Below are 18,440 nucleotides of genomic sequence, written 5' to 3'. Positions count from 1 at the left end.
CCCTAAAACACCTGAAGTGTAAATAAAATATAAACATAGAATCATTTATGTTGGAAAAGACCTTAGAGAACATCAAGTCTAACCATTAACCCAGAACTGCCAAGTCCATCACTAAACCATGTCCCCGAGTGCCACATCTATGCATTTTTTAAGCAACTCCAGGGACGGTGCTCCCACCGCCTCCCTGGGCAGCCTGTTCCAATGCTCGACCATCCCTTCGGTGAAGAAATTTTTATCAACATCCAAACTAAACCTCCCCTGGTGCAACTTGGGGCAGTTTCCTCTTGTCCTGTCACTTGTTATCTGGGAGAAGAGACCGACCCCACCTGCCTACAGCCTCCTGTCAGGGAGTTGTAGGGAGTGGTAAGGTTCCCCCCTGAACCTCCTTTCCTCCAGACCAAACAACCCCAGTTCCCTCAGCTGTTCCTCATCAGACTTGTGCCCCAGACCCTTCACCAGCCCCGCTGCCCGTCTCTGGACACGCTCCAGCCCCTCTGCGTCCCTCCTGCAGTGAGGGGCCCAGAACTGAACACAGGATCGAGGTGCGGCCTCACCAGTGCCCAGTGCAGGGGGACGATCGCTGCCCTTGTTCCGTTGGCCACGCTGTTTCAGATACAGGCCAGGATGCTGTTGGCCTTCTGGGCCACCTGGGCACACTGATGGCTCATGTTAGCTGGCTGTTGGCCAACACCCCCAGGTCCTTTTCCACCAGGCAGCTTCCCAGTCACTCTTCCCCCAGCCTGTAGAGTTGTGTGGGGTTGTTGCGACCCAAGTGCAGGACCCTGTACTTCTTGTTGAGTGTAAATAATAATATATTAATAGATTAATATAATAATAATGGAATGCGGAATGCAGTCTACTCTAAAAGCCAGTTCTTGATATCAAAGTATCTTGACATAAAGAACATCACTTTCCCTACACTTACCTGAATGGAAATCTAAGGTCAGCAAAGAGGAACAACTCAAATATGCTACCTTTAAGATTTTTCCAGTTTTCTGTTAAAATCTGCAAGAGTGAGGACAAGCACATGCATGAGCATGTCTCCCTGCCTTCCTGCCAGTGTGCTCAAGATATGGTACAGCACAAGAGCACTGATAAGTATTCAGTTGAAAACCATCCTCCCAGAAAGTCTCCCACTAATGTTTCAAAAGGAATTAAATTCTTTTTCATGACACGTTCAACAGAATCCAGCCCAAGAACTACAACTGGACCCAAAACCTGTTCACACATGGGATATCCAAGGATATCAAAGCAGGCACGTGCCAGAATGCAGACAAACTGACTCCATAGATGAGGACAACATTCCCTATGACATTACTGGTTTTCATGGACAAAAATTTCATTTAAACACAATTTTCATTATACTGAGAGCATAACCAGTCTTCTAGAATGAACAAAATTACATTGGAACAGCAAGTGGAGCCCTGCGAGTCCAGCATACATAAGAGCTCACTCACATTGCTTCTGACGCCTTGGCATCAAGTTGGAAACAGGTTTCAGCCCAGCAGATTCAGGCAGCCACAGCAAGACACAGCAGCCTCCCTCAGAGGTCACAGGTCTACAACCAACCACCTGCCTCAGCTCATCCAGATGAATACACTGTCTGGGAAACAAAGCTGAAGCCAAGTGAAGCTGGTCTAATTCTTCTCACCAAAAGGCAAGGAAATGCACATGATGTTTCAGTTCTGCTGCTGGAATACAAAGATGGGGCGAAGCTTGCCATCATTTTTTCAGAAGCATGGTCTGCTCTGAATATTTTAAGTAATATAAACAATAATATGAATACGTTATTCCCACAGAACCTCTTTTTTCAATAATCGGATGTGATAAGGTTGCCCTCAAGTAATGCAAGATGGAGAGGAACTGCAGCGGACTATTAAAAAGAGTATCTTGCTTTGCACTTCTTCACTTTGCTGTGTATCTCCCATCATTCTCATTTTCTCACTGCTGATCTTTACATTCTGTTGCTAAACACCACTTTTTCGTCAGTTTCCCAGTTCCACCTTCTCTTAATAACCTTCCTCCATTAAAGGATGCAGAGCCAGCTAATACATGGTAGATGTGATTGTACTGGCATACAGCCCTTCAGAAACATGGGCTGGCATCTCCCTATTCCAAGTGCATTTCTATGCAAGGCAGCAGAATGTCACCACCTGGACTGCTTCATCAGCTGTTTCCAGCTGGTTTTATTAACACCCTAACTACTGCCTGCTTTTGTCAATGGCACTCGTGCCCCACTTACAGCATGTGTGGCAACAAAAGGAACAAAGCTGCTGTCCTATTAACCTCAAACTGAAATTTATGCATTTCTCTAATGTCCCAGTGACACTGAGCACCACAAACACTTTTTCCCTAATGTATTTTTACTGCACACATGTAGCACTTCAAAGAAAGTTTCCTTTACCCTATTAGATCCAAAGGCAGACAGAATGGAATCTATACAGTTGCAAATGACTCAAAAAATATTAATAATTTAAAAAAATCTTCTTTTTCTTCCCATATATGTATCAAAAAATTATGTGACAATGCACTTACCACTCATTATGATAATAATTTAACATGGTAAATGTAAAATCTTTTAGAGATATAAACACAGTACCATTACAGACCGAAACAGATGATACCAGCTGTTGCCATACCAAATTATTTTACTTGTCATTTCAAAACATTCAAAACTACCACATTCTACACCAAAAGAGCCATCAAGCTATCAATGCCCCAAGTGAGGCTTGCTGTGACCTCAGCCAACCTTGCCACTAATTTAACCCAGAGGTTAGCAGCTGGCAGGAAATTATTTGTCACAGAGTCAAACACACAATACCAGTCAACAGAAATTTCCAATTAACCTACGGCAAAGCGAACCAATTTTACATGAAGATACAGATCAATAGAACGTCAGCAGCATAATCACCATCATTTCACAGATGAGCGGACTTTACAAACTGGAATCTTAGATGGAAGCATTACCTGCAGCTTTGCACCAAGGTGTATGCGTTTCACCATACCTCAAAAACCAGACATTATCTCCATGCAAATTGGTAAGGAACAGAATGACCTTATGTTATGTTCTGCAAATCAGGGTACAGGACCTTAAGCTGTAGCTCAACTCTTCATCTGTAAAAAAAATAAATCACTTCACAATAGTGACTCAAGTTCTGAGGAGCCATCACACCAGCCCAGCAAAGCAGGACAAGCTTACCCTTCCTAATTCCCTTACAGAAATTATTTTAATAAATGCCTATTAAAACTGCATCTTTCCAGGGTCTCTTCTTTTTCCTTTTGCCTCCCTACTGAACTGTGTGACCTAAAGTGAAAGTAGGTAATGCATGAAATACAAACAGGAAAGAGAAAAAAAAAAAAAAAAACACCAAAAAAACCCTATCCTGGTTTCTCAGAAAATTTAGCACAAGTAAGGGTAAATCTGTGACTCCAAGGGCAGCAGCTGCTTTTTTAATATGCAAAAATTTGCAATCTTTTTTGAGGAACACCACAGGATACTTGGTAAACTACAATAATAGGTTTTCGATTTTTCCCTTGCAGATTTGCATTCACATGGCAACCAAATTAACATGCAACCGAGGTACAGCATTAAAATCAGTACTGCATGCAGATTGCCACCTAAAACTGAAAAGCAACTGACATAAAATGAAAAACTCTCTCATCACTGAAACTCTGTACTTATGCATACATGCAAACACATACAGCTAAAGCACATGTGCATGTATATACGCGTGTATATGAGCCACTCAGCACTTCCGTTACCAACTTGTAGTGCTGTCCCTAAGCCCAGGAGGCTTGGTCTCCTTAAAAGTCTTACGACAGAATGCATACAATATACCTTGCTCAAAACATATTTACTACAGATGCAGCCACGTAATTCTTGCCCAGACTCCAGACACTACAGCTTCCGAAACCTGAAAACCTACAACCTCCACGTATTTTGCCTGTTCTCAAACTCCCCTTAACTCACACATGTCCTACATAACAGGCAAAGAAGAGGGAAAAGGATACATTAAACTTTGAAGAAAACAATTGCAGATCTTTAATTGACATTTATTCTCAGTGTTTGAGTTCTTTAATTGACATTTGTTCTTAGAACAGTCAGATCAGACTATTAATTGCTGATCTTGAAGCACCACCTTGTAACAACTGAGTATGTTGCAAAAACTGTCGCTACAGGAGGTACCATTTCCAGAGTAATAAAAAGCAGTATATCGATATCTTGTTATTTGCTGTGAATTTATAATGATCTAAAACACTGCTATCCATCTTCATTGTGATTTACCGTATTAATCTCAACATGTGATTAGCTCTAAACAGTCACAGAGAAGTCTTAAATTTACTTTTAAATTAAAATCATACAAAAATGGTTTGTTCTTGTCCCAAACATGGACTTATTCCCAAAATTACATTGGCTCAATACGTGGGACAAGTAACGTTCAGCCCCAGAGCACTAATTAGCTTCAGATCCAGTCTCTAGCTCTTAATATCAGCTCTGGGCAACTGAAAAAAGAGATAAAAGCAACTTATTTGTTCTTTTCACAGTCATGTGGACACAGCTACTGCATATAATATTCAAGTCTTGAGGCTGACCTGATCAGCTACAAGTACCGCAGCCATTCTAAAATCAGGCAGACAAAACCTCACCAGATCAAACCCAGAACAGTGGATGGTCACCAGTCTAAGGAAACTGAGAAAGGCAGAGTAAATTTCCTCAATTCCGTGTAATCTTGAAAGTTCCAGAATCAGTTTTTCTTCCTTAATCTTCTAAGACTTTTCTCAAAACCATGAATACAAATTAAGTTTGCTTGAACACATGGATCGTTTTCTTCGGAAAACCTGCTGCCCTGAGAAGCTGTAGTCTCAGACCAGATTCAGGAGAGGACCTAAAGCGCCAAGTAATGTCATCAAACAGTTTGGTCTCTGCTGTTCCTCAGGCATGTCAGAGATGGCCATACTAGGCCTCCCCTCACCTTTCCCAATACATTTCTTGACAAAGGTACCAGGGAATTCATTCAAAATATACAAAAAAATAAAGCACTACACTAACGTGGCCATAGTTTGCTATAGTCTGCTTTTAATCATTCACACTGACACTATGTGCTGCTTATTTATTAAGCAGTAGCTTATTTCCAGATTATGGGAATTGTTTCATGTACTAAGGCTACTGGAAAGACACATGCAAGTGTCAGATCATACATAACGTAAGAGTTTTGGACAAACACTTCATATTATTGCCTGGCAGGGAAATGCTAATTTAACTCACCAAGTTCAACTCTTTTGAGCTTCTTTTGCCTTAAATAGCTCAACACTTTCAAAGGTTCATTGCCAAATTCAGACCTGTCCTCAACCAACTGAAAGTAACAACAGTGAATTGCTACCACAGAACAGTTAAAATCACCTCATGTCAGTCTACAATACTGCTTTCAGAGTTGCTACGACAAAAGAGAATCAAAAAAACAATATACTGAATCAGAAAAGATAACGTCTAATGCAGTATGCTAATCAGAATGATTTCATCAAGTCTCCTCCAAGACAATCTACTGAGGGAATCTACCGACAGGGAAGAATAACCGCATCATTAGCAATTTGTAGTCTTGTCAGGAATGCATTTAGTCACACCATAGATTAAATCTTTAAGCAATTGCTAAGCAGACGTGAAATTTTCCAATCTGAAGGCCATGTCTAATCTGCCAATAAAAAAATTAAACATGGCAAGTCATTCCACTCCAGACAGCAGTTCCTCACTTCAAATCTCATCAGAGGTTTTTTCATTAAAACACGACGGACAGCAGACATCACAGGAGAGGTCTTACTGGCAAGTGCTGTATGTATAGAAACAGATATCCAGTCCAACTCTGACTGTGCTATAAAAGTGAAAAAAACCAAACCAAAACAATTTCATACACTCAGGAACAACCACATAAAGTGAACGTGTTATTTACCTGAAGGTCCAACTCTCCTGAAGAACCTATTTTTAACAATAGTGTCCTATATTTAAAGTACCTGGATACACAGAGGGAAAGCTAAACAGGTTTTTGTAATGGGACGGAATGTCTCTCAGACTTTCTGAAGTTCCTTAAAGGAATGACAAACATTTGCATAAGGGAGATTGGGTAGATACAACCTACCTGGGCTTCCAGAAGGCTTTACAAGGTCACCTGCTTTTGAAACTAAGCAGACATTCAGTGCTTAAAAAGGCCAGGCACTAATTGCTTAAAAGATAGGAAATGAAGCACAGGATGAAATGGCCACTTTTCAACAACTGTTCTCAGTTGTTTTTCAACACATTCAAAACCATGAAGTAAATTTACTAAGATGGCAAAGTCTACAGATGATATAACATAGCATACTAGTATCGGCTACAAAAAATGTCTTAGTTACTGGTCAACAAAACAGCAAATAAATGCCAAAAAACTGGGGCACACAGGAAAAAAATATCTAAATTCATCTTCAAAAATTACAAGCTTCAAATATGCTCAGAAAATATGTTGTAGGAATTGGGAACAAACGCAACTAGTACAGACAGATTCAAACCACACAAAAGGAGGAGGCACTTCAGCCACGTTAATGCTGTGGAACTGCCTTCCACATGACACTGAAGCTTCTACTGAAGTGTTCAAAAGGGATTAGTCAGGTTCCTGGAAGACAAATTCACTAAGAATTGCAAAATACACAGTGACTGCTCAGGAAGTTCTCAGGATGCAATTTCAGGGCAACTAGGTATTCTGAAGAAATATTGTTACGCTTCTCTGTTTTACATTCTGGCATCAGCTCCTGCAGGAGACAGGAGAGAGGGCTGGACAGAACTCTGGTATAACCAACACTTCTCACATTAAAATCCTGTTACATTGTAATCCGATACACTACCAAAATAAACAGATTAAATTAAACTAAATAGGTCCTTTGAGAGCTATTAAAAATATCTGAATTAACTAAACTCCAAGCAGCGAATTTACTAGACCAGCATGTGCTTTTTAAGTATGGAGAAAAGCTGTCATTGCCTAGTAGTTTAACATTAACTAACTTTCCTCCACTGCTGTAGTTCTGTCAGTTTTCCAGCATGAGATTTATTGCAGCATATGGACTTTCATCCTCAGAGAGCACCAACTGGACATGCATCTGCCTTTCTGGGTCTAGAAAGCAGCGGGAAAGGGCAGTATGGCATGCCTGGTGCATCAACCACAGGAACCAAAATACAGATGAGTCAGAAGTGAAGCAAGTCCAAACAAAATTTTCAGTAAGGGCCCAATTATTCATCTGCTCCAGGCCATGCTACAGCTTTAGTTAACTCCCAGGTCAGCAGATTGCCACGTTGCAGTTTTTCTGGTTGGAATAATGCTCATGTCCCATCCAACACTATACACAAATCGATCCACTGAGAACTGCCTAAGGATCTGGACCAGTCCAGGAAGAACTGGTCATTAACCTTTTCTTTTTCCTACTGGTGTATATCTAGACTGAAGCTATACATTAAAAACCATACATCTCCGATTTGTAAACCAATTATTACGAGTTGCTAGCTCTGCAGGAAAAATTTACAGTACTTTTTGGTAGAGACAAATGGAGGCTTTAGGGTTTGGTGGTCTAGTTTTCTTCTTCCACTTTGCAGATGGACTAAATGCAGAGGATTTTGTAGGCCCTTGCTGTCTTTAAAAGGAACACAAGAGGGATTTCAGCTTTCATTTCTGTTGCTTTGCTTATTATGGTTCCTACATTTTGCAGTGGGCAGTTACTTCAGGTATGTGGAATAGCATGAGAAACAGGAAAACACAGTATGAAATAAAGAAGAGAAACACAGTATCAGAAATTGGAAAAAAAAAAAGAGGTACTATACTGGACAGGCAATACTGTGTAAAGCACAGGGAAAAGAAGAGCTGCAACAGCTAGTAAAAGAAAATATCCAAAACCTGAAAGCCTACTCAGAAACAGGCAGGGGAGACCACCAAATCACGGGATGGCAAAGCAATAGTTCATGAGTTAGCATCTAACAACTTTGTTGAACACTTTTGAAAATATTTATTAAATATGTTATTCAACACAGCTTATCACACATTTATACAACAAAGTGAGGTTTTGAAAAAGCCTTGGCTGTAAGGAGGGACTGGATCCTGATGCCACCAGTGCCTACCAGGCTGCCTGCCACACCTGAAGCACATCACTGCTCAGTGAAAGCCACAGAAACTTCTAACCCTTCAGTAAATGCAGATCAAAAACACCATCACTTTTTATACACCCCAAGACCTTGGTGGAATGATTTTTTTGGTCAAAATACCACAAGCTCACATTTCTAAAAAGTAACAGGTTTTGGATGCAGAGAAATGTTCAATGTAACATCTTCATTCTATACACACTTTTAAAAATAGAGATTTCCCACACTTTGTAAATCATGACCATTGCCAGCGAGAGAGACAAACTACAAAATGGAACATAACAAAGCGAATAAAAAAATACTCTTATTAAACTATGATGTTTAAGTGTTCCCTCATTGTCTTAAATTTCTTCAAATGTGTGAAGGTACAATGACGTCTTATGATTTGAAGACCCAACTGGCCTCTGACCACCTCCAAAAAGACAATGGCTGCCTTACTCTGCCTGCCCCTCATCTGCATCCTAGTTGTGCAGAAAAATTACTTGTATCACCAGTTCCACCTGCTGCCCGCGTTTACTTTGGATCCAATCTGTACTTGGTCCTCATCACCAACACCAAAACTTCCTTGCTACTTTTGCTGTAATAACGTTGCAAAATTCGGCAGCTCACAACCTCCTTTTATATAAGGACAAGAATTAATTTCACTTTGCTGTTTGTACTTTGTCCTAGCGACATGAAACACACCGAGGATTTGATTATATAATGTCCAGATATGTGGGAGGGATATGAAGGCTTGCCGGAAAACCTGCCACTTCTAATGCATTCAAAAGCTCGACAGCATATTTTTCCAAAGTACACATCCATGTAGCTGAAATCACAATTGAGTTCCTTCACTTTTTATTGTCAAAAAAATCACCAAAAATCCAAAAGCCACACAGGCAAAAAAGATAAAATAAAAAAAATTAAAAATATATAGGACATCTATTCAATAACTCGGGCTATGGTCCTGTCATAAATGAGAGGAGCTCCAAAGAAGTTAATAGATTTATACCAATTTATACTATTCAATAACCTCAGTAGTTTCAGTCCAAATACCAGCAGATCAGTCACCATAAAATACAAGCATCAGAACTGGCATTGACGTCATTGCTGTTGGCAGCTTTTTCTGAGAATCTGTGACCCGCCTGAACCTTAGCCTTTTTTCAATAAACACTCAGGCACGTAACACATCAGTAGTTTAGTGACAGCAGCGCTGGACAGGTCTGCCTGTTCCCTTTATCACTCTTCAGCCTGCCTTGGTCTTAAGGCAACTGGAAGTCTTCCAGGTATCAGCAGAGTCAGTCTGTTTTCATTTACCAGCAACAGGCTATGATACTCAAAAATACCACAGGAAGAAAGTTTTAAAATTCACTTTTTGCAACATTAAGGAAAGTTCCAAATATTCTATTTGAAGACTCACAGAACTGAAGAACAGCACAGAAAGGAGACAAGGTTCAATTTGACATATTTTTATAGCACAAGTACTAGCAAGGTGAATCTGGCTGAAAGTTATCAGCCTTTGAAAAAATCATTAGCGTCAACTTTATTTTCTCTTTTTCAACTTTTAGAACTTGACACTGTCTCCAATCTGTGCAACTTCAAAGACGACAATGATTTGTCCTCAATACGATTATACCTGCATACTGAAAATCAGTTAATGAGAGTTTTTAATTTTTTTCCGTGGTTTACCTTACGTTTCTTGTTTGAGATATGCAGATGAAACTCCCACAACTGGACACCACCTTGCTCCCACATGAATAAGTGGAAAACAGTCAATCCATTCCTGAAGTCTTTTTAAGATCTTAGTCAATTTTCACCAATGCTGACAGGAGATGCTCTAAATTATTTTGATCAACTGAATATGGAAATATATTCTGTGAGTTCACAGTACTTCATTTCTTCAAAATACCAAGATGAACAAAGTAAAAAACAATTTTTGAGACCCTCATCTCAAAAGGTTTGCTTCATGCCTTGGCTTTGGGTACATACATTGTATTCCACAGCACCCGCAGGCCATCAGCTACTGGTATTTCTGGTATTGTCTTTTCTTCAGCATGACAAAGGGAAGGTTGTAATTATAGTTGAGGCAAAAGGCTGAGACCCCTGAGATTCAGGGTAAGCGTTACCCAACCCTGCCACAAACTTACTATGTGAATTTACATAAGTTATTCTCCTGAATTCCTAACCTCAGTGTATCGACTCAGACTCAAAACATTTTAGAAGAATGATTGTTTCTTCCTGTACGCCACATAACACCTTAAGGCTCACACAGCAGTCTGTAAGAGACCGTTTGCACTTAGCAACACAAATTAATTTCAAATCAATAGCCATGTGTAACGATTCAGGGAAAGAGTTTACACAGAGCCTATGAAAACCTTCAGATTTTAAGAAGTTGCTACTAAGAAAGCTGCCACATCTTGGAGTGCCTTAGTCTATCCTTTCTAAACATGACCTTAGCATGTACCCACCAAATTAAGCCAACTAAAACATCTGTACTTAAACCAAATATTTTAAGGACTAACGAAAGTTGAAAAAGCTACTTAGCTGTCTAAGAAAAGAAGACTGGGGACTGGAAGCTACCAAAGGAGGCAAGAGGACAGAGCTGGTGCAGGCAGGCTTTGGGCGGGTTTGAGGTGGAGAAGGAATGAACATATGTGCTCTCACAAAAGAATCCTGGATCTTCCTCCTGAGCCAAACAACATTCCAGAAGAGGAAACAGAGCAGAGAGTATACAATTTTGCCTAATTTGTGTGTATTTTATACTACTAAGTAAATAGCAATGACATCCTAAAACAGGGTGACACATAACACACACCTATACACGCAGTGGGTGCCCCAGAAAGCCAATACGGATGGAGATCTAGGACACTGTAGTGTTTAAGCCCTGAAATACCCTGGAAGTTAGCACAGATCTGAGAGTCTAAGGCAGTCAGGATGTGAAGCTCCATTTTGGACAAAGTAATAAAAAGCCTAAACCCAGGAAATCTTTCAGACCTGCCAAGAAAGAAGCAATGCCATAGTCTCCGGAGACACAGAAAGCATAGCAGGTGTCCCAGCACTGCTGAGACCCTCAGACAGCAGGCTAAGGAGTGTTCAAGTAGAATGGTGTCAGCTCCACAGATCTGATCAGTCAAATCGGCTCTGGAAAAGACTGGATGCTACAAAAAAAACTTACTGTATTTCTGCCATTGGGTGAATCCATCATGATGTAAGTAAATTTCCACTTTCTGTTTTGCTGACACTCTAAGAGCTACTCTTATGGGTTAAGTAACTATACAGGCAGCCCGTGTTGGCATACTCCCATTATTTTTTTTTTTTTTTTTTACACTTGTGAGACCAGACCACAGCAGAAAACTGTTCCCTATTTCCCTGAAAATCTAACAGAATTACACCTTTTTTCTTCTGATAAGACATAAACTATTTCTTTTCACTTTTGTTCTGAGTTTGTCACATTAGTGTCAGAAGAATCATATTTTTACTAACAGAGGGCATCCAGAAAAGCCACCGCTTTGTTCACTTCTGATTCCAAGGGGACCTTAACAAACAGAGAGAAGACAAGCTGGTGTCTCAAAATAGCCTTAAAGTTCTGCCAAAATGTTGGGTTTTTTTCCCAAGCAAATTTTTCTCGTTATTTTTAACTGTCATAAGGAAAACTTTCTCTATGCTCTTCCTCCCACTTCTCATCACTAGAAAAATTTCATATCCATTCTGTAATAAATTAGTATGTCTCCAACTGTCATAAAATAACACATACACAATCAAGTGGAAAATCATTTCCTTCAAGCCACCACAGAAAGCAATAAGCAATAGAAAAAAAAAAAAAAAAAAAAGGAATGATTAGAACAGAGCAGCAGCTTGCAAAATATCCTTATCTACCTCCCTTTCTTTTACAAGGATCAATATATCTTATTGGATTTCTCCAATAAAAAATAAAATAGTTAACACCACCAAGAGCATTCTTAAAGCCAACTTCATATTTCCTGGAATGAAAAAAAGCATGTGAATGCAAGTTTTTGCCAGCTATGTATAACCTCTGTAGCATTACAAATTTCACCGTGTACACAGATGACTGATTGCATATTAATTTTCCTGAAGATGCACACTTTTCTGTTGAACAAAACTCTCAACAGAAGTTTTAAAAAATTACAAATGAACATGTCAGCAAATGAAGTGCAAAAGCCTTAAAACAGCGAATACTGTCAGTTTATGTAAATCAGTAATCCAGGCTGCACTAGTCTTCACTACACTCACAGAATCTAACCCCCACTTCCCATTTTCTCACTTCATTTCTGACTTCCTCATTTCAACACTGGCAACTCCAAGCTTCGATTATCTTCTGTTTATAAAGGGAAGAACTCAACAGTAAAGGCATAAGAAATGATAGACCACTGCACAGAGAACTGAATTCCACCACAGTCAGTTATCTCAAGCCTTCACTACTTACAGGCAGACAAAAGTTCATAAAGATTATCAATAAAGACCCTTGATTATATCTAAATTAAAAGAAAAGCCTATCTTCCCATTATTATTTAACTTCTACTCAGCCCAAAAGCAGAGCTTCAAGAAATATTTTGCATTTTGCTATAGAATACCTTCTTTCTAGTTCACACCAACGTTCCTTGAAAATATTTACATTCTCAACACTACTGGTGCAGCCTGGTGTCCACACAGCTGCTGTCCTCCATCTTAAGACATTTGTATATACGTATTATTTTGGGAAGTAGAAATATTATCACACTTGGAAAAAATAACTCTTTAAATCTACACTACCGACAGCAGAACATTGTGACGTGTTTTGGCTAAGTTACCCTTCAAACAGGACTACATTATTACTTGGTCTTCAGTAAAGCGGACAAGAAAAATTATAAAAGGATGACCTTACTCAAGTCATCAAAAGTAACCCCTTCTGCAACCGATACAATAACTTCTCCAAGTACAACTAACTTGTCTTACTAGTAGCAGCTGGCGACCATCCATCCCTTGCTGCTCTGTTACTTCATCCAAACCCTCACCATTCTCCCCCTTATGAATGTCCCATTCCATTCAAGCATGTGCTCTAGTACATCTTTTCACAATAGTTTCCAACGCTGCCAGGCTTTGAATGTTTTTTTCTGATCACATCTTACTAGCTAATAAAACATTTGGAGAATGTGCCTCTGAATACAGTCTGGACCGTGATGGGCCAGAGAATCTTAGCCAGAAGATTCCACTCCGCACCAAAAAGAGGAACATGCACTTTGCAAGTCCCCATTACCTCAACCTCAACCTTGATTTTGTCTGGGAAAAACCTGAGAAAAATCAAACAAGTAAACAGTTATAAGTTGGTAGAAAATACGTTTTCGAGACGGTCAGAGGGTGCCAAACAACAGCAGATGACTATTTGGAACAAATTCCATATAACTTACACTAGCAGCTACATCCTGGAGGTTTTTCCAGGATTTTCTACTCAGCTGCTGCGGGGAAGCACTCAGGGCTCTGCAAAAGGGCTGCCTGCAAGATAGGATGCTCTAGCACAGGCCCTCACAAAGACCTCCTGCAGAGAAGAAACTCAGAAAAAAAATCCATGATCCTCCTAAAATTCAAGGTGAGGTGCAAATGAGAATAGAAGGGAGAATAACAGAAAGGAAAAAAGTCTAAGCAGAACATAAAACTGCTCCTGTTCAGTGCTAGATACAAGTCCAGAAACACAGCTGTTAATACAGCTCTAAAGCCAGGGACTGGTGTTTGGCAAGAATAAATTTCGTACTTCCAAAAGCCAGTGAATAATATTATGCTACAGTCTCCTCCGACCACCACAATGAACTCCTGCAGTGCTGTTCCTAGTCAAAGCTGGGGCAGAAATCTGTGCAAGATAAATGGGAGCGGAAAGAAGGGTCAAAGGAAGGTGTTTAAATTAAGAATTTTTCCTTCAAAAAATTAACTATTAAATAACTTGAGAGTTTTGTCTGTCCTGGGCTTAGCCCTCAGGGTGTTTGTTTAAGTTTTCCCTTATATTTTCAACCGATGCTTTAAAAAGGTTCAATTGATGCGAGTTGCTGACCAAACGTTCAACTAGTTTCTGTCAATAACTGCTTCTTCTGCCAGTGCAGAAGCTATTTTCATTAATAAAACCAAGTGAACAAGTCAAATTCAATTTGAAATAGGAAAGCTTGCATAATCTATTAATAAAACCAGCAGAGAATTAAATCATTAGCTCAAAAATCCAGAAGGATAAAGGGTCTTAAAACAGGACAATAATATTTGCTGTATCTCCCTCCTTATCAAGTTAAAGAAATATATTAATACTTTCCCTTTCTTACCATTCTTAGTATATGGGTTACTTTATTCAGTAAGACAGTTTTAACTTGGTTTGTGTAGAGGAATGAAGCTGGGTTAATTAGCATTGATAATATACAGCTGTGGGCTGGCTTCAGGGCCAGCGGGTTGGCTGATGTAGATAAGGTGCAGGTGTGACTGGCTAAGTTAAGTGGTTGAGAGTCAATGAAGAGAGAGCAGCCGAGGAAGATGCAAGAGAACTGAGAGAGCAAGCACTGGATGAGGTGAGACGAAGAGAAGGCAGCAGAGGGACTGGCATGAAGAGTATGTTGGTATGAGATGGTAAAAGACCTTGTTGAAGCTTGATAGTTTGGAGAGTGCTGTGACAGGTTTGTCTATTTCTTTTAAATCCTAAATCCCTTGCAAGTAGAGCCTGAAATACATCACATTTAAAAGTGAGTTATGTGTTAGCACAGTGTTTCAAGTATACGTTTTTATTTTTATCAAGCACAGCTAGCCCTACTGACACCTTGGAAGACAGCATGAAATATTACTAGTGGTTATCCTTGCTATACATCAGACAGGCCACCATTCTGAATTAATGATTATAATATTAGTATAATATGATAATATTAGTAAAATATGCATGAGTGATGCACATATTTGGGGAACCTTATTCTCATGTAAATAAAAAGAAGAATCATTTAGCACCTTCTAACAGAAATATAAAGATTAACCTATGTAACCAAATAAAGATAAAACTACAGCTGCTTATCTAACCTGTAGAACTTTCTTCTCTGGCCAACAAAAAGATTTACTATATAAACCAGATCTAACCAATTCTCCCTTAGAAAACTGAAAATGTAAAACATGAATCTAAATCCAAGTTTCCTACTTCCTTATTTGAATAAGAATAAGCCTTACTCAAACTAACACCCAATTTTTAATTACTCCGTTCTAGACTTTGTTCAGGCTTTGAAGAAGTTCATTGCAACACAGCTTCAATGATCACAACACCCTTCTTCAGAACTACCACAGAAAAGCCTATTCAAACATTTTTACCACTAGCTACAGTTGCTACCAGAGAAGACATTTTGCCCCAAAATCAAGTTTCTATTAATATACAGTTGAAAACAAAGCTTGCCATTTAGAACCTCATTTCTTGTATTGCACCTTTGAAATTTATCATGCATTACAACCAGTACCACACCATCAAATTCCCTGTTAATTTTAATTTGCATCAAATGAACTGATATTCTACTATCATTCTGCCATACTGCATTACCAACTAGAGAACAGGCTGTTGGTTTTGATCTGCAATGATCAATGACATGAATTACTATGTCAGTAGACTGGCAAACAGTTCTACTTTTAAATCACAAAAAACACATGTTGTGGCTTTGTTATTTCATAGGGAGATGCCACCAACCATTAGTGAAAATTAGTAGAAATATCTGGTGTTCTCACTTTCCAGCTCTGGTACCTTGATATTTTTTTCTTTTTTTGTTTACTCACCAAAACATTTTAGACCCTTTAGGTGTTGGTGAAAGATGTTCTTTACTCCTTGTTTTAACGGAACTATCATTAAATCTTCAAGTTAGTTCAGGAACATTTTTCAATCAAAAATGACATAGTCTTCCTGTTAGGTGTTTTCTTTTCATCTTGCTTGAATTCCCACACGTCTATTAGCTCTGAAGAACAACAGTATATTAAGTTAAAAAAAAAAAAGAAAAAAAGGCATTGAGAGGGCTTTCTCCATTCTGTTTTATTTTTCGCAAGAAGTATGCAGAGACAGCTCAAGAGGAAAATTACAAGTGCCTGCAATATACAGGAACAGCAGGAGGAACAAAATCAACAGAGAACAGAGGCTGACTGGATGAAGGAAAATGGAAAAAAGAGGTTCATTTGTAACTCTTATCAAGCTTTTCTGTAATAATTGAATTTTTTCATCATCCTGATAGCTCGTAATAGGCTGCAGTGACCGAAAATGCAAATGAAGAAACATTGCCCATTCTCCTGATGCAATTAAAAGCTTTGCTTTTGGCTCACTCTACTAGATCCAACAACAATGCAAAGACTCCCCACGGGACAGAGCACTGGACTGCTCCCGAGTCACCCTCTCTGTTCTGCCAGTGGCTCTCACTACATTTAAAGACTGTCATATGCCTTCTCAGTGCCACAAAAATTAAAACTTTGGGTTATCTCACAAAGGTTGAGAAAATCTTGCATCCTGCCGCTCTGCTTGTAAGAAAATGCAGCCTTGGAATCTGGAACACAAACTCAAAGAAACCAATATTCTACCGAATCTCACCTTCCCCCCCAACCCCCCTCCCATTTTAGAAGTGGAAGACAGCAAATGAGGCACCACAGAAAAAATTATCAGACAACCATGACAGTAGAATTTAGAAGTAACTTAGCTATTTAGGACAGTCAGTTACTGAGGAAAGCAGTTAACCTGGAGATCCACCAACATTCCCTCTTTTTTCCCTTCCTTTTTTCATTGACTTTTTTTATACGATATGCCAGGTGATAGATAAAACAAACCTGAAGCTGAACTAACTTGTTTTCAATATTAAAAGAAGGAAAAATGTCAAAGATGCTAATAAAGAAATAAAGTAGGACAAAAATGAAATGAAGAAATTGCTATTCTAATGGACAAAGTCTTTTTGACACAACACAAAAACCCCTCACAATACAATTTCACTTGCTTGTAGTGGGGTTTGGTCTTAAGAAAAATAAAGAACAAAGAACACCTTTGGCCATCAGGGAAAAAAATTTATACTAAACTATCTCAGCACAGCTGTTCCTTTTAGAATAATAAGGAATAACATAAAATAATTTTTCAGAATTATTCCCAATTGAATAATTCTGAAATTATTCAGATTTATACAGATTCAGTTGATTAGTTGGACAATCAAAAGACTAACAGTACATCAGGGAAAACAATTACAAACCAGATTTTATAAAAAAATAACAAATCAGGCACTCAAAAAGATACTGGCTCTTATTTACCACAATTATCCCTTCTGGAGCTTGAAGGTATATAAATAGAAACTTTTCACTGAGAGGTTTATTATATTTCATTTTGAAATAGCAAGAAGTCTGACACTTCAGACAATGAAGGACTTCACATGAATGTATTCTTCATTAATAATTAATAAAAAGTCAGCTGGTTTGGCTGCTGTCAGGGTAGCTTGGTTATTTTCTTTTAGCTGCTACCCTGTTCTAGGTAGCAACGCTTTCTCCTTCATGCCAAATCAGGACAGTACTCCTTAAATACACAGGCTGAAATAACTGTCTAGATTACACTGAGATGTCACTATTCTCTCTGTGACTTTTATCTCCATAAGAGTTAAACTCTAACAGCTTGGCTTAAAAATATTCTGAACAACAACTAATAATTTTTTTCTCCTTATTGTTAAAATATTTTAAGGCAATGTAAACTGGTAAGGAATATTAAGAATATTTTTAATACCTTAAGTATAAATGCATTAAGTAGGGCAAACTGTGTATTTTATTTTTTTATTCCATAATGAAGTAAATAAACGCTACTGGTAGAGCATGTCAGACTCAGCCAAACCACACAGATTTTTCTACAAAACTGTAATACAATAAAAAATTCTGTTCTAAAATGAGAGATATAGTTGATAAGACTAAGAGGAAATTTTTTCCATATTTTTATAGTGGAAATATATATATATTTATAATACACAGCGAGAACCTGGATCCTTTTTGCCTTTAGAATCAGAAATAACTAATATTATCTGAGATTTCTCCAGATATGTTCTGCGTTCATTCTGAGTAAGTATTAGTATACTACAACAATATCAATTTCACTGGTAAAAAAAAAAAAAAAGTTGTTTGTGATTTCACACAGCCTGCATGGGTCATTTCACAATCACATTTAATACCTGCTAGTGTAACAGAATTTCAAACACAATTCAATATTCCTAATGCATGACATAATCACTACATGCACATATTTTCTATTTAAACTAAATAAATGCAGCACAGCTCAGGCAGATGAAATACTCTGAAGGCTAATAACATTTAC

General features: G+C 38.6%; 1 protein-coding gene across 3 annotated transcripts in view; it reads right to left on the bottom strand.

Moving 5' to 3' along the window:
• CCNY (cyclin Y) overlaps positions 1-18,440 on the bottom strand; it is a 129,345-nt gene that overhangs the window by 60,904 nt on the left and 50,001 nt on the right. The window contains exon 1 of one of the 3 annotated variants that reach the window (XM_056335895.1): positions 15,902-16,154. The exons of 1 other annotated variant lie outside the window; for it this stretch is intronic. In XM_056335895.1, coding sequence (XP_056191870.1) covers positions 15,902-15,971 — 70 coding nt within the window. In that variant the 5' untranslated portion in view covers positions 15,972-16,154. Of the gene's footprint in view, positions 1-2,967; positions 2,991-15,901; positions 16,155-18,440 lie in introns of those variants that run through there. One more of the 3 variants, XM_056335898.1, reaches the window with a different exon arrangement.

Source organism: Falco biarmicus, chromosome 4 (genome assembly GCF_023638135.1).
Source record: "Falco biarmicus isolate bFalBia1 chromosome 4, bFalBia1.pri, whole genome shotgun sequence".
NCBI classification, from domain to species: Eukaryota; Metazoa; Chordata; class Aves; order Falconiformes; family Falconidae; genus Falco; species Falco biarmicus.
Note: the sequence above shows the minus strand (reverse complement) of the source record. Positions and strands in the feature narration are given on the sequence as shown.